The sequence below is a fragment of the Psammomys obesus genome, unplaced genomic scaffold (genome assembly GCF_907164565.1).
Source record: "Psammomys obesus unplaced genomic scaffold, mPsaObe1.curated_primary_1811, whole genome shotgun sequence".
In the NCBI taxonomy this organism is placed as follows: Eukaryota; Metazoa; Chordata; class Mammalia; order Rodentia; family Muridae; genus Psammomys; species Psammomys obesus.
In genome coordinates, this window is record NW_026596125.1 from 7395242 (window position 1) to 7411519 (window position 16278).

Below are 16278 nucleotides of genomic sequence, written 5' to 3' on the forward strand. Positions count from 1 at the left end.
TTCTTTCTTTCTTTCTTTCTTTCTTTCTTTCTTTCTTTCTTTCTTTCCTTCTCTCTCTCTCTCTCTCTTTCTCTCTCTCTCTCTTTCTCTCTTTCTTTCTTTCCCTTCTTCCCTTCTTTCCAGAGTCTTTCTATGGAACCTCCCAACTTCTAGTCAGACTCCTGAGTACTGGGCTCCCTTGGCTTTCCACACTCTCCCCCCCACCCAGTAAACCGAGTAATTGTCTTCTTATTTAATCTGTTCACTGAAATAAAATGTAGCGCTGAGAACCCATAAAAGTGAAAGATGAAGAAAAGCTTAATATGTAAATTCATCCTATTTTTTTCTGTGGAATTATTATTATTGCTGTGCCTAATTACGAAGTGTCATAGAAGTTGTGTGTGCACATGAGCAGAATGCCCAATTTCACTTAAAAACTTTTTTTTTTATCTGCAAAGTTGAGTGTGAGTTCCCAGCTTAGGTATAAGATGATATAACTGTTACACAGACAATTCTTACTGCTTTATATGTGCAGCATTCATGGCTGCTGAGGCATTTTTATTTTTAAAGAGGAAAATATCTTTCATGTATAGTACTTAATACCAAGCCTAAACCAATTGAAATTTCACTCAGGAGACAAGAAGACAGAAGAAAACATTGAAGAAAACTCGCAAATTTATTGTCGATGGTGTAGAAGTCAGTGTAACAACATCAAAGATAGTTACAGACAGTGACTCCAAAACTGAGGAATTGCGGTTTCTCAGGTGAGTAGAGAAACAATATATAAAAAACAGGAGTTTTAATCTTTTTGCAGTTTCTGAGAAACAAGAAAGAATTTTTGGTTAACTTTGGATTATTTGAAAAATTGTTTTTAGTTTAAAAATCTTATAGTTAAAGCTTTTATTTAAAGTATTATTCCAAGGTGTAATTTGCTTCTTTCTGTTATATTTTGTCAGGCGTCAGGAACTTCGAGAGCTACGGTTTCTTCAAAAGGAAGAGCAGAGAGCCCAGCAGCAGCTCAATGGCAAACTGCAGCAGCAGCGAGAGCAGATCTTTAGGCGCTTTGAGCAGGAAATGATGGTGACGTCTTAGATTCTGTGTTCTTTGTCAGTAAATGAAATCTAGTATATTTGAAAACCCTACTATAATAGGCGGTAGAATTTGATCTCTGAGATTTTTCTGCTTTTGTGATGTATAACTCTGTTTTGGCGTTTTGAATGCTTAAAAAAAAAAACAAAAAAAACAAAAAAAAACAACTTCTTGAAAGAGCTCTCCAATCCCTGTCTATCTCTGATTTATAGTGTACCAAATTTCATTTGAAATCTATCATGAAAAGTTAGTATTTAGAGACTAGTATATTGTTTACCAAGTCTTTAGATATGCTGATTGCTGAATGCCTCTTCAGTGTTCCAGTTTTGTCTTTCAGCTTACAGTCTTATGTGGTTTATTTTAATATTTTGAAATTAAAATACTGTTACATAATCTTTTTCCCTTTTCTACCCCCTGTTTAAATTTATCGTCTCAGACCTCTTTTTCATTAATTGCTGGTGTGTGTATTCCTAGATATATAAATATAACATGCTCAGTTTGTATAATGTATGTGATTTCAGGGCTGACCACTTGGTATCAGATAACTAGTTGGAGGGCTTATCCCTGAGGAAGGCTATTTCTCCCACTCTCAGCATTTCTTAGTTGCCTTCAGTTCTTTGTCTAGGCTTGGGTCCCCATAAGATTGCCCCCCTTTTATGTTAGCCTATCTTTTGATGTTGTGGTCTTCCAGAAATTGTTTTGGCAACTCTATTGTTGAGACTTTGTAGGTGTAGTGTTCCCCACATTTCGGGGAGCCTGAGTCTCATACAGAAATCCCATTCCTCTGGCTCTCGCGATCTTTCTGCCCCCTCTTCTACAGTGTTTCCTGAGGCTTAGGTATAGGAGTTGTGTTGGGGCTGGACACCACATGATCACTTGTTCTCTTCATTTTAATTAGTTGTGGTTTTCTGTAATGGTCTCCATCTGTTGCAAAGAAATGCTTTTTTTGTTTGTTTGTTTTTTGCTGCTGAGGAGTGAGACCTACAGTTAACTGTATGTATAAAGATAAATATTCAGAATGCGATTAGGAGTTTTGCTGATTTTTTGTGAAGTGGAGGTTGTAGGTTTTTCCCTAAGGTCTATGACCCTAGGTAGGTTGGCTAGGTTAGGCATGATTAATACCAGGCATGATTTCCCTTTTGTTGAGTCCAATTATAGAGCTGTTGGTTATTACCATGATAGGAGTGCCAATTTGCTTATTATACAGTGTGGTTGTTGTATTTCATAGGTGTCATAGCTGAGTAGGACATGGGGGCAGCTTGCATGGAACCTTCTGGTACCGTGAAAACGAGTCCCTTAGAGCAGAGGCTTTCAGGTTAGATCCAGCATGGATCCTCTGGGTCTTGGGTGTAAAGTGCATGCTGTCTTCAGCAATAGAGACGTATTACCTTCAACCTCTGGGAGGCAGCCAAGGGCAGCAGCAATAACCTAGTGTGGTTTGAGAGTCTCTTGGACTTCCCTGACCAGCAGCTCATAAGGGGTTTTCTGATGCCTGGTTTTGGAGTTTTTGTTAGAAAGTCTGTGGCTTGTGGGGGCAACATTGTCACCCCATGTGGGAAAATTATATTTGGACAATGTATGTTCATATATACACGTAGACTTAGATGTATTATATATATAATTTTAGGAAAATGGCTAATAAAGATTTTTATGGCTTTTTTAGATGTTCGTACTGTATATCTTACCCTACCTCTTCTTTTGTATTGAGCTTTCTCCCACCTCCCACCCCTCCCATTTTTCCCATTTCTTCTTCAAATTACATTTACCTTGCTACCATTCTATTTTTCTCTCTGTTGTACTTCTTCCCCCATAATCCTTTGCTACTTCCTGGCTTCAGCGATTATTCCAGGTCATATACTTAAATTTGAAGATTTGAAGTTAAGAGCCATAATGAAAGAGAATATTCCATATTTGTCTTTCTGGCTCTGGGTTAACTCACTCTTTTCTATTTCCACCCATTTGCCTATAGATTCCAGGTTTCATTTTTCTTTACAGCTGTATAGTATTCCATAGTGTATATTTACCACATTTTTTGTTATCCATTCATCAGTTGAAGGACATTTAGGATGGTTTCATTTCCAAGCTCTTGTAAAAAGAATGAATATAAGTGAGCAAGTATCTGTGTGTAGGATCTGTCAAGTAGGTGACAGGTAAATAACAAGTTTTGGGCATATGGCAAGGAGTGCTCTAGCTTAGTTATATGGGAGATTTTATTTTAGCTTTTTGAGGATTCTCCACACTGCTTTCTATAGTAACAGCAGCAGTTTGCAATCCCACCCACCACGAATGAGGGTTCTCTTTTCTCCACATCCCTTCTAGCAATTTTTAATTATTGTGTTGGTCTTTGCCATTCTAATTGGGGTAAGATGAAATCTCAAAGTTTTCTTTGAATTACACTTCTCTAATTGCAGGGGACAATGAATATTTGTTGAAATACTGTTTAGCCACTTTTTCATCATCATCTTCTTCTTCCTCCTCCTTTTTCTTTCATCTTCTTTTTTCTTTCTTCTTCCTTCTTCTTCTTTTTTCTTCTCCCTTCTTCTTCTAGAACTCTCTGTTCAGGTTTCAGGCCCGGTTTCTGAATGAGTTGTTTGATATTTTGACTTTGTTTTTTGAGTGCTTTGTATATTCTGTATAGTAATCCTCTATCAGTTAGAGCTTGCAAGGGTTCTCTCCCATTCTGTGTGTGTTCTCTTTAGCTGATTGTTTCTTTAGCTGTTTAGAAGCTTTTTAGTTTTATGAAGTTCTACTCATCAATTGTTGGCCCTAATTCTTGGGCAAATGGAGTTCTACTCAGAAATTCCTTTCCTGTACCTTTAACATGGAGAACACTGGCTATGTTTCCTAGATTCTAAAGTTTTAAGGCAATCTAGAGCAAGTGCCTTCAAGCCTGAGTTTTGGAATTCATTTGCAGCTTTTTCTGGCTCCTACATTTAGGCCTTTGTAGCAACGTCACTGCTGCCATAGCAAACAGTGTTGTGGTACTTGTTCCTGACGCCTTCAGTTTTCACTTGTGTCCGCAGTTGAGAAGGTAATGTAGGAATGTAGTACAAAATCTCTGTAATATAGGTTGAACAATTAGCTTAATATATGTTAGAAGAAAAAGACCATGTAAAATACTACTGAAATTATAAACCTGTGTAGTGTTGTCATGTAAGTGTTGAGGGTAGTTGTTTGTGGTGTGTGGCACTGTTGAGTTTGTGTTCTAGCACTATAGCAGGTTCCCAAGAAAAGAATGAGAGGTATTCTCACCTAGCACTTTTGTGTTCCTTTTATTATGCTTTCCAGAATTTTAGAAATTGTGTCTTTTACCTGCATAGATTTTTCAAAATTTTTTTTTTGCTTTTCAATTTTTTGTTTTAAAATTTTGAGGGCTTTTTCGTATTGTTTTTTTTTTTTGAGACAGTGTCTCACTATATAGTGTTACATTCCTGCCTCCATTTCTTAGGTGCTAGAATTGCAGGCATGTGCTTCTACTTTTTTCCTTTTTTCCTTCCTTGCAAATATAGAAATAGGTATTTCTATATTCAATATTGCAAAACTACTTGACTATTTGATGGATTAGTTAGTATGGTAACAGACTGCATTGTTTTACAGAGTAAGAAGCGACAATATGACCAAGAAATTGAGAATCTAGAGAAGCAGCAGAAACAGACAATTGAACGACTAGAACAAGAGCATACAAACCGCTTGCGAGATGAAGCCAAACGCATCAAAGGAGAGCAAGAGAAGGAGCTGTCCAAATTTCAGAATATGCTAAGAAACCGCAAAAAGGAGGTAAGTGTAGCTACTGTTGTTAGTTACCACAGCTGTTTTTGAAAATGCAAATTGAAAACTAAGGAATTAGGAATAATAGCTGGTGACTGAGTAGCACTCATTTATTTGTTCCTTTGTTCTGTCTTCCAATGATAGGCTGTTGGTGAGGTCAGATATTATCCTCATTTTACTGCCAAGAAAACGGGAATAAAAGAGGTTTCAGTGGCATGTCTCACTTAACTTTGAGCCAAGTCTTCAAAGACAGTCCAAGCTATATTTCATTCTGCTATCCCACTCTTACTAATTCAATATTCAGGGCCTTATTTAGAAATGCTCTTAAAGAGAACTTAACCTTATTGGTATTTACTGATAGCAGCAGGAATTATCATTTACAAATTACTTGACATTTGAATTGTTCTCAATTAGGTTTATTGATTTCCTTAGACATTTTGCCAAGCAGAATGTGACTAGCTTGAGATTCAAAATAGCATCTTTTATATACCTTTGAAAAAAAAAGTCATGTGATTATAGAAAGGTTTTGGCTTTCCTGAGCTGCTTCCATATGATTATAGAGCTAATTGTCCTTAGCTCATAAAGAGGCTTTCCATGTGTTGTCCTTTTGTCCCTAAATTAAAATAAAATACATCCAAGCAATTTTCAGTGACAATTTTATGATTGTTTTACATCCTCAGTGCAGGAGAAGGATTTATATTTTCAGGATGTAAATGAACAACCCCAGGCGAAAATAATTATGATCAATTCTAATAGGATTGGAAGAAAATATATCAGTCAAACTAGGAAGTACATTTCCACTTTTGTTACATGTCTCAGTTACCAAGATTTTAGCATTTGACTTTAGCATTTAATTAGGAAGAAATCTGAACATCATATTATTGACTATTAAGGCTATATTCAAGTAGGATTGAACATTAACAGCAAGTACTTGATGTTTTCCTTAGGTCAGATGTGTGTGCTGGTGTATAACTTCATTTGTTGTAGTCCCATTTCTAAAGGTTGTTTTATTGTTCTTAATGTCTTATATATGGAGCTGCTTCATATACCATGATAAAGATCTTTGTTAATTTTTAAAGAAATTCTGGGTCATTTGTTGAGAGGCTAATCTTTGTATCAGATTAAATTAAAAGATTTAACTCTAGATGCCTAAGTCTGTAGTTACTGTTACTGTTTTGAATTTGGAGAGTTTTAACTAGTTATGTTTGAGATAATGTTATGTTTATATTAAATAATCTTATTGTGTATTTTTTTCCTCATTGCTAAACTTCTTGCAATTTGGGAGTTTCTTGCTTTGACTGGTGATTTGGTTTCATGAGGAATTACTGATGGGAGCTTTAAGGAAACTGTTAAATCAAAATCAGTCTCTTTCTTGGGTGCCAGTGGCATGTGGTGATTGGAGTCTGGGATCTTTTTGTCTTTACTTGTGAACACATGCTTGTTTTTCGGAGCTGGACTATAGATTTTTTGATGGGGGAAAGTTATATGTAGGCTTTTGAGAAAAAAGGAATTTTCAAATGTATTTCATTTTAAAATATACTTTGTTTAGTGTAGGAAATCGTAGTTTACTAAACCTTTAAGAGTGCTTACATTACTGATTTTAAAGTTGACCAGCTCAGCTTCTGTTTTCACTAAAAAAGATGTTATCTAACCCTGCAAACAGTCTGCAGCTGTATTTATTTTGTCACACCATGTATGAGACAGTATTACTATTTTATGGAAAAAGTTTAGTGTACATTTGCAGTTTCACTTTCCTTCTTTCCTTTCCTACCCTGGTGTCATGAAGTGGGTCATCGAGAGCCCTTCCTTCAGTGTTGTCAAGTCAGTTGTAGAGTTTGCACTTACAAATGGCATTAGGTTTTCATGTATTTGGTGTTTCAAATGATATGGATAGATATGTTTGAAATTTTTGATCTTTCAAGAAGGCAGTTAAGTCTGTCAATTTTATCTCAGCCTTAGTGCTGTGAGAACTCCTTCATTGATTGATGCTCGGGGACAATCAGGCAATGAATGACCTTTGTGTGCTGTGCACTTTCTGCACTGAGATTAAGCACTGCTCTGTCTTTTTATTCTTTTCCACCAACTAACGCTTCTGCTAATGCATGGTGAAGGAATCTTTTTAACAACTTTAAATTTTGATCTGTAGCTTTCTACTCACACACATATGTTTTCTGTGGAGAGAGTATTATTTCCCCACCTCCTGCATGCTTATATACTGTAGGTTATAAATGAAGTGGAAAAAGCACCCAAAGAGCTGAGAAAAGAGCTCATGAAACGCAGGAAAGAGGAGCTTGCACAAAGCCAGCATGCTCAGGTAACAGCAGCAGCTTAATGCTACTAAAACCAGAAAGCAGCCTTTTCTCCTGGCTCAGCAAACCATGGTTGAAAGAGGAGATTTTAACTGTAATTATTATTTAATGTTGAACTTCTCCCTACCTATAGATATCCAGGATATTTTTTAAAAATAATGTTGAATATGTACTTGGTGACATTGAAGTTGCTAATGTGAAAGTAACTGAAACATTTAGAAAGTTGATTCTGGATAAGAGAATGAATGTTGGTGTAATGGTTTCTGTTGCCTGATTTTTATCATGATGGAAGCCTTTTTTTTTTTTTTTTTAAGCAGTGGTTTCAATGCTTGCTAGAAGACCTTTAGGATAGAATTGTAGGGTAATGTGTAAGTCTAAACTCAGAAAAAGAATGCCTATTAGGAAACCACTTAGAATAAAAATGGTGAATTTTATTATTAAATAGTAGATCAAACATTTATTTTAAAATCAACATAATCAACTTTTAAAACAAATTCTTAGTATATTATTTTTTTTTTTGCTTTTAGAACAGCTACACTAGCAGAAGATGGATGAATTAACTAGATAAATCACTATTTTAACAGAATTTTTCATAGTGACAATATATTATTCTTTTAATGTGGTTTTATGTGATAACAAAAAAAATGATTTCTAAACTTTTAGACTTTATAGGATGGTAGGGGAGGCAGATGCAGGCAGATCTCTGTGAGTTCGAGGCCAGCCTGGTCTACAAAGCGAGTCCAGGACAGCCAAGGCTACACAGAGAAACCCTGACTCAAAAAATAAAAATAAAAAAAGAAACACGTAATATCAAAAATGCATTAGGGACCATGGTATATACTGCTACTAAAGTGTGTGTGTCTTAATAAAGTTAGTTTAGTTGAATAAAATTAGTATTTTTCTTGCCATAAGCCACTGAGACACTTTGTCTTGTCCTGGTGTGGGGTAACTAGTTGAAGGGTATGGTGACAGACAGAGGATTTGCTGTGTACCTGTCACTTTATTCTGATGCCCCACATATGTGAGCTCAGATCGAAGTGAGCAGCACCCTATCTTAGAGGTGAGGGGACACACCCAGAAAGGTGGGATGGTTGGCCTCGTGACACATTGGCGGGTGGTAAACAGGACTCTTGTCCAGACAACTTCAGCTTTATGTGCGTGCACTAGATGCCACACGGCATGCTGAGCTGCCCATGCTGTCATGTCTAGGTGCTCCGCCACCTGCTCTGGTGTTTAATGGTTCTGTGAACAAACTGAGAAGGCAGCCCTTGCTGGCCACACATTTACTTCTGGTTCTTGCAGATTTCAAACTAGACGATGAGTAATAGCAATGTAGTCCTGTCTCAAAAAGGACGAAACAGATGGTTTTTAGTTCCAAAAGTCTGTCAGACTTAGGAGTTGACATTTATTGTTGAATGAATTGAGTGACCTTCTATTCTAATTTTAGTTTACTTTTTAAGAAAACAACTTCTCATGTAATTTGGGGGGCTAGTTTATGTTTTACCATGAAAGATAAAACTAATGGCATATTCTTTCTTTCAATTTAGTGAAGTTTAGAAGGTAAGTGGAGTTGAGTCTAAGTTTAGTGAAGTTTAGAGGAGTTTAGCATAAATATTAAAACTTGGTAATTTCACATTCTGTTTTAGACTTTGTCAGAGTTTTTAAGTTGTAGCTGTATAGCCATGGAGCTGCTGCATACTTGCCACCAAGTCCACAGGCTTTTAGACTGTTTGTAGGAGATCTTACTCAAAAGGTCAGGGCTGCAGGGCTGAGGGCACTGTTTCTGTGTGGACTGAAGAGAACAACTTTTTCTGTTCCTCCTTGTTCCTCCTTTCCCCTCCCCTTCCCTTCCTTGGTGTCTTCCGTATTTCATTTATTTGTGTTTTGTTAGAGGGTAACATTTTTTTTTTTTTTTTTGAGAGATGTCATGTAGAACTTGAGCAGGTGCTGTACCCACTCAAGTCACCTTGCAGGCCTAAGGCACCACTTTTAACCTGACTTCTAAGCAGATCTGTCTGTCCGTCCATCTGTCTATCTATCATTATATCTGTCATGTATTTATTGGTCTGTCTATATCATCTGTCTGTCTATCACCTATGTGGATGAGCTTTTAAAAAGGAGGTTTACTGATTTAGAAATGAATAACACATTAGAGTTTGGAAACCAGTGACCTAGGTCTCATCTTTTATTCTCTAGATGGGAAATAAGCCCCTCTGTTCATTGACTTGATCTAGGCCTGAAGGTCAGCATTTGTATAGTTATTCTTTCCATTTACACAAATTCATTCAGGTATCTGTATTCTCACCTGGGAAGTGCATTGTATTCTGATCCACAGGGTGTTGCTCAGGTCATGATTCAGTCTTTTCAGTTGTCATCTTGTGCAGTGTTCCACGCCCAAATTCAGGATGTAAGTCCGAGTGCTGTGAGAGGTGCATTCTCTTACTTGTGCTTTCTTTGACTCACATGTGCCTTTCATTATTAACTTCATTGACTGCAGTGTAGAATATTGAAAACTGATGCCAATAATAATAGTAACATAGTCTGGAATGAACTTTGTCTTAACGGTGTTCTTCAGTTTTCACATCTGGTTTTCCCTGGCACTATCCTCATGTGGGGATGGAGTATAGCCTATCTCCAGATGCAGAATGTGGGCACAGAAGATTAGTGATCTGGTATAGACGAGTGCTCTATGGTGTCAGCAGCAGAGCTGAAGCAGAACACTCACAGTGGAGGGCTCTATTTTCTGCTTTCCCACCACAGATTTCAACTTGAAATTTTCATGATTTTTAAGAAAAATAAAGTATCTTCCAGGTAGAATTTTATAAGCTTTGCACATGTGAGAAATTGAATGCTGTGATTAGATTGTTATCTTTGTGTGAAGTGACATTTTGATTCCATGTACAATTTAGATGTCATAATTATGGATATGGTCAGAAAAGCCATGATAAAAGTAGTGATTTTACTTCTGTTTAACTTGTCTCCATTTATTCAAATTGTCAATGATAATAAATATTGAGGTGTTGTTATTATTACTACAGTTTAAAATTAAGTCTGGAATTCCAAACTGTATTCTTTCTCACAGTGTCCATTGGAAAAGCTAGCTAATATACCATGGTAATTTTTGTTTGCAATGTTTGGTATGGACAACTGGAATAGATAGAATACAGCTTAATTTCAGCCATTTCTGTTTTCCCTATTCCCAAATTAGATTTTAAACAGTAATTGGCAGATACCTTTTAAAGTAAGAAGTTATGATTTATAATCCCTTTTCTGATCATTACCATTTTCGAGTAAATCTGTTGATTAAGTGACCAAATTTCATGCAAATACTCTAATTTCTCATTACCTTTTCTGATAATTTTACATGCAAAGTTGTAGTTTTAAAACTTACAGTTGGTTAGCTGATGTGATAAAATTACTTTTCAGAATTTGAACTTGTACTTTTAAAGGCCACTGGTTTCGTAGTGCATGGATCCAATTTAAGAAATGACTTGGCTTTCTTAGTTTAGGTTTTTTTGTTGTTGGTTTTTGTGACTTCTACCGATTAAGCTCATGTATTTTTAAGGGCAGAATGTTATCTATGTAGACGTGTTAGAATGTGAAATTTCTCTTAGATCCTGTTTCTAAGAGCAATTTCTAGTTATAAATTCTACTATAAGTGTATTATATTTGGCTTTTGAAGTTGATAAATTTAATAAAGAGGCAATAGTGTTAAAATTACATTCATTTGAAGTAAAGAATTATATTAATTTGTGTATGAGGATCTTTTTCAGGTAATTTTAGCTTTAATGTAAAATATTTGTGTGGTTCTGATGTATATTGTCTGCTTGCTTAGTCAGTGGTGAGCAGCCTGGTTTCTTGCTAACTCTGGTCAGGAAGCCCTCCAACATGGCAGTTTGCACTGCCCGCCTTCACTTTGACTTGTTGGTCCTTATTTTGTCTTCTGGGACAGCACAGACTCTGTTCCGCCACCTCTGGGTAGCCATCTTAGCATTGTCTTTGTTGCATAGCCCTTCCAGCCCTTCACTGCATAGGTTAGTTTCGGAACCCTTTGTCTCCAGCTTTGATTTTCTGGGGTTAGTTTGAGCCTTCAAAACTTTTCCCCTTGGGCTGGAGAGATGGCACACTAGTTATGAGCACCTGCTGTTTTTACAGAGCATCCAGGCTCTGTTCCCCAGCCCCCAAATGATTGCTCACACCATCTGTAACTCCTGTTCTAGAGTATCCAAATGCCCTCTGCTGGTCTCCATGGGCACCAGGCATGCATGTGGTGCACATACATACTTGTAGGCAAAACACTCAAACACATAAATAAATCTAATTTAAAAAAAATGTGACGCTGCCCTAAGGGTCTGATGGTTTAAGATTATTGGCATTTGGGACCAATAGCTTAGTGCACTTTGAAGGCTGTTTTTTATTTATTTTAGTTGCATTGTACCTGACATAGTGCCTGGCATATACTGAGTCAGCCTGTACCTAGCAGTGCCCAGCATGTACTGACTACCTCAAGAAAGTTCTCTTTGAACCGAACTCTCATCTTGTATAATCCAGATCTTAAGTATAGTTACATCCCCACAAACTGCATAGGTGGACTTTGTTTACTTTTTTGTTTGCACATGTTTATTGGCTTGAGTCTATACTTGGACACTTGACTTCTGAGTCTGAATGTAATGTTGACATAATATGCTAGTTAAGCTGTTTGTGCAGGTATTTTAAAATCTGTTATGCAACTCAATGATAAAAATCTTGACCAAAAGAAACTCTTCACTGTGTCTTCCAGGTTAAATGTTTGCTGAACAGCTTTGCATGTAGAAACTTTGCATCAGAGGTTGAAAGGAACAGTATTTTTGTTGTACATATTTGCTGTAGGAAAAAGAGGAGCTTGGGTAGTTTTTTTTTTTGCTTGTTATAACTGCTTAAAAGATAGCATGCAGATCTAGCATCTCTTGAATAAAACCCAAAAAGCTTTATTCAGTATGATTAAATAAATAGAAGTTTTTAGTTATGATAGTTACATAGGTTGATATAGTCAAGTTGCTAATTGTATTTTATAGAAACAGTTCACTTGTCTTTTTGCTACTATGTATTCAGATTTATAATAAAACATACATAATAATGCAGATTAATCGGTGTTAACATCTGCAGCTCCACATTACTCCCTCACAACAGCCTGAAATGACCAATTCCAGAGGCACTGCCATAGGCCAGCTCTTGGAGGAGCTTTGCCAGCCTGTGTGCGTTAAGGACTGGGCTGGAAGTGATGCAGATCTTGTCCAACTCTGTCCACGTTTCAAAGAATAGTTCTGAAGGAGAGCTGGGACTTGATTGTTTCCTGGATGCTTAAGAGAAAAGAATTCTAGATTAAGTATTGTTTCAGTCCGAAAATGTAAACCCACTTTCTCTATTTGTGTTTTGTTTTGTGTGTGTGTGTGTGTTTTTTTTTTTTTTCCTGTACTAAACACCATCTTCTGTTACTTTAAAAGGGAGTGGAGATCTAGACTTACTCTTTTTTTAAAGAATAAATTTGGCAAATGATAAATATTCTCTCAGTATTTATTAAGTGAATCAGTGATTTTAAGTGTTTTGGTAGAATTCCTTCATTGTAAGGTTTTGTGTGTATGTCTACGAGGTGTCACTTGCTTTCCTAGCCCTAATTTACACTTCTCTAGCTGTGCGCTGTTTCTCACTAGGTCTTCAAACTACTCCTTTTAGATACAGGTTATAGATGATAAGCACTGTCATCCTCTGTTAGTGCAGGTGTGGTATTTCTTCCTTGTTCTGCTTCTCAGAAAATAGGGTTAAAGATGGTGATGATCTGGTTTTTTGTTTGTTTTTAGTTGCCTCTATTCTTAAAAAGAACTTCTTAACTTACTCTCGCTCTAGTTATACAATAGTGGAGCAAACATTCAGCCTCAGAAATTGTAATTTTGTTATTTTTCCAAAGCTATTAAGAAATAGAACATTTTAGTTATGAATGGGATATACACTTTTTCTGTGTATCTTTTTTTGGTTTTGGCTTTTCAAGACAGGGTTTCTCTTAGTAGCTTTGACTGTTCTAGACTTGCTTTGTAGACCAGGCTGGCCTCAAACTCACAGAGCTATGCCTGCCTCTGCCTTCTAGAGTGCTGGAATTACATGTGTATCCTTTTTAATAGTGAATTTAGAATTGTGTGCATTCTAGTACTTTGTATTTGTAGACTTGAGTTGGATAATGTACATTTGTACAATAGAATTTTACTGATTTGTTTGTTTGGTTGTTAGTTTTTCCTGGAACTCACTCTATAGACCGGGCTGGCCTCAAACTCACAGAGATGCACCTGCCTCTGCTAGGATGAACCAGCTTTATGAATTTCATGTAGAAATCTTGTAGAGATGTAGTTCAGTGCCATAGTACTTGCCCAGCGTGCCAAAGGCCTGGGTCAGTCTCCATTACTTTTCCCTAAAAAAGAAGAGACTTCACTTACCACTAATACATAGTCCCTAGGTAACTGAATGTTTAATCCAGTCGATATGTATTAACAGATGGTTAACTGTGTCTGTTAGGAACAAGAATTTGTTCAGAAGCAACAACAAGAATTAGATGGCTCTCTGAAAAAGATCATCCAACAACAGAAGGCAGAGTTGGCCAATATCGAGAGAGAGTGTCTGAATAACAAGCAGCAGCTCATGAGAGGTATGTGAGAGTCCACAGTGTGTATATATACACAAAACATTATCTCAGAAAAATGCCTTCAGGTATACATTGCAAAGTATTGAGTGCTTTTCCTTTGCTGGGGTGGCAAAGGAAAGGATAAAGCTATAAATAAGAGGTTCTTTTTTTTTTAATTGAGAAATACTGTGAGATATAATAGAAGTGTCTCTAAATGTATACTTACAACGTGGACTGGAGATGCAGCGCAGTGGTAGACTGTGTACTTAGTGTATACATGGTGCCCTGGATTGTAGGGTCTCGCTCAACTCGCAGCACTGCAAAACAAAGCTCTCCCTCCCCAAACAAACAAGCCAACTTAAAACGTATTTCCTTCTGGATAATGCTAGAAAACTATTTGAATAATTTTATATACTCATGATGCCTTATAATTACTGATGTAAATATATAATATGTAACTATGTAATGAGTAGATATAGGATGGAATTTTAAGTCCTTATTTCTTCTAACATATTAGTTTAGTTTCTTTTTAAAATAGGATTTTGGCATTACTGGTAAGACATACTTAGTTTAGAACATTAAAGTAAAAAGTGATAATAAATGCTATTTTACATTGGTAACATTATTTACATCTTAGAATATCTGTATACGAGTTAGCATATATAAGACATTTTAATGTAAATATTAAAATAAAGGATGCTGGACATTAGTTAAAAGAATGGTGTGATATTCTGAAAACCACTTCCTATAGCTCGAGAAGCTGCAATTTGGGAGCTTGAGGAGCGACACTTACAGGAAAAGCACCAGCTGCTGAAGCAGCAGCTTAAGGACCAGTACTTCATGCAGAGACACCAGCTGCTCAAGCGCCACGAGAAGGTGAGCAGAGGGGCTTCCTCATGCCTTTGTTCATTTTACTTTACAGGGTTGCTCAGTTTTGAAGTTTAATTTCTTAGAGGATGGATTCTTGGCTTCTTTCTTTCTTTTGCCCTTAATTTCTTTGAGTTTAGAGTACTTGATTATGCTTTATTTTGGTTGCAAACTTTTCTATCAACTGTATTAGTTTAAGGACCTTATAAATTGTAATCTTCATCTTGTATCTCCCTGTTTCCAATTGTGATTCAAGTATCTTAATAACCTATCTTTCCTGAAGTTGGGAAAAGTCTGTCATCTAATAAGGTCTTATAAATTATTTTTGCCCAATATTTTGTTGCTCATTATGCAGTGAGGGAGGGTACCTGTGTGACACAGTAACATATGCTATCGTGACCATGCATACGGTGCCAGGAGTTAAGTTATATCTCACTGTTCAAGTCTATGGAAACCCTTCTTAGGAGACAGAACAAATGCAGCGTTATAATCAAAGACTTATTGAAGAACTGAAAAACAGACAGACTCAGGAGCGAGCTAGACTGCCCAAGATTCAACGAAGTGAAGCCAAGACACGAATGGCCATGTTTAAGAAAAGTTTGAGGATTAACTCAACAGCCACACCAGACCAGGACCGTGAAAAAATTAAACAGGTATTTAAACAGGTGGTTGTTTTCTTTTTCAGGGTTTAACAAATTTGATTGACCTTTAAAAGTACCTCATAATTGGGTTTAGACAGCTAGTTTCACCTTGGGATGTTATTTTAACTTTCTGGGATGAGGCAGGGTACAGTTTTGCCAGTACGGGGCCAGAGAAGGCAAAGCCCTCTCCCATGACAAACCTTAGAGCATGGGAATGATATGTTGGACAGTCAGAGACATGTCTACTCTGTGACACTTCTTAAAGCCACAGAGGACCTTCTGCCACTGGAGGTCATTACGCAGTTGGAACACGGAGGCTTTAAGCCAGAAGTTCCTCCCTTTCCCTGTCATACAGGCTACAGCTTTGAGTTAGTGTAGAACTAGCTTTAGTTACTGTGTTCCAAGCTTGTTAAAAATCCGTAATTGTACCTCTGGAGTGTGTAGAGATTACCCTGCTTCCTAACTATTTTTTGTTTTTCTTTTTTATAGTTTGCTGCACAAGAAGAAAAGAGGCAGAAAAATGAGAGGATGGCTCAGCATCAAAAACATGAGAGCCAAATGCGGGATCTTCAGTTGCAGTGTGAAGCTAACGTCCGGGAACTGCACCAGCTGCAGGTGAGGTTCAGGAGCCTGACAACAGGGCAGGTAGCTGGGCAGCTCATGTGGTCAGTGTGGGGAAAATAAGAACTTACTCAAGTTTGTAGATGTTGCTTATGAAAGGACTAGAATTGAAAACTTGTGCTGCCTGCATAGAATAAAGGAAGAGCTGTGCCATGCCATAGTCCCTTATTTTTATTTCATATAACCAAGGTGAATGTATGAAGCTAAATTAAAACCTGAGAAATAGTCCTTGAGATGTTGCTAAATACACTTTTTAGTATTAAGTGATGGCATGTTTAAGAGTCTGAATTTAATTTTTTTCCTTTTAAAAGGATATGGCTTTTTTTTTTTTTTTTTTTTTTTTTTTTTTTTTTTA

The 16278-nt window shown here is 36.8% G+C and overlaps 1 protein-coding gene across 2 annotated transcripts in view; it reads left to right on the plus strand.

Moving 5' to 3' along the window:
• The window catches only part of Slk (STE20 like kinase), a 52858-nt gene that overhangs the window by 28964 nt on the left and 7616 nt on the right, over window positions 1–16278 (plus strand). Inside the window, exons 10-17 of one of the 2 annotated variants that reach the window (XM_055591525.1) lie at window positions 613–743; window positions 936–1059; window positions 4666–4845; window positions 7058–7150; window positions 13689–13818; window positions 14546–14670; window positions 15126–15314; window positions 15792–15917. In XM_055591525.1, coding sequence (XP_055447500.1) covers window positions 613–743; window positions 936–1059; window positions 4666–4845; window positions 7058–7150; window positions 13689–13818; window positions 14546–14670; window positions 15126–15314; window positions 15792–15917 — 1098 coding nt within the window. The remainder of the gene's footprint in view (window positions 1–612; window positions 744–935; window positions 1060–4665; window positions 4846–7057; window positions 7151–13688; window positions 13819–14545; window positions 14671–15125; window positions 15315–15791; window positions 15918–16278) is intronic. The other variant, XM_055591526.1, reaches the window with a different exon arrangement.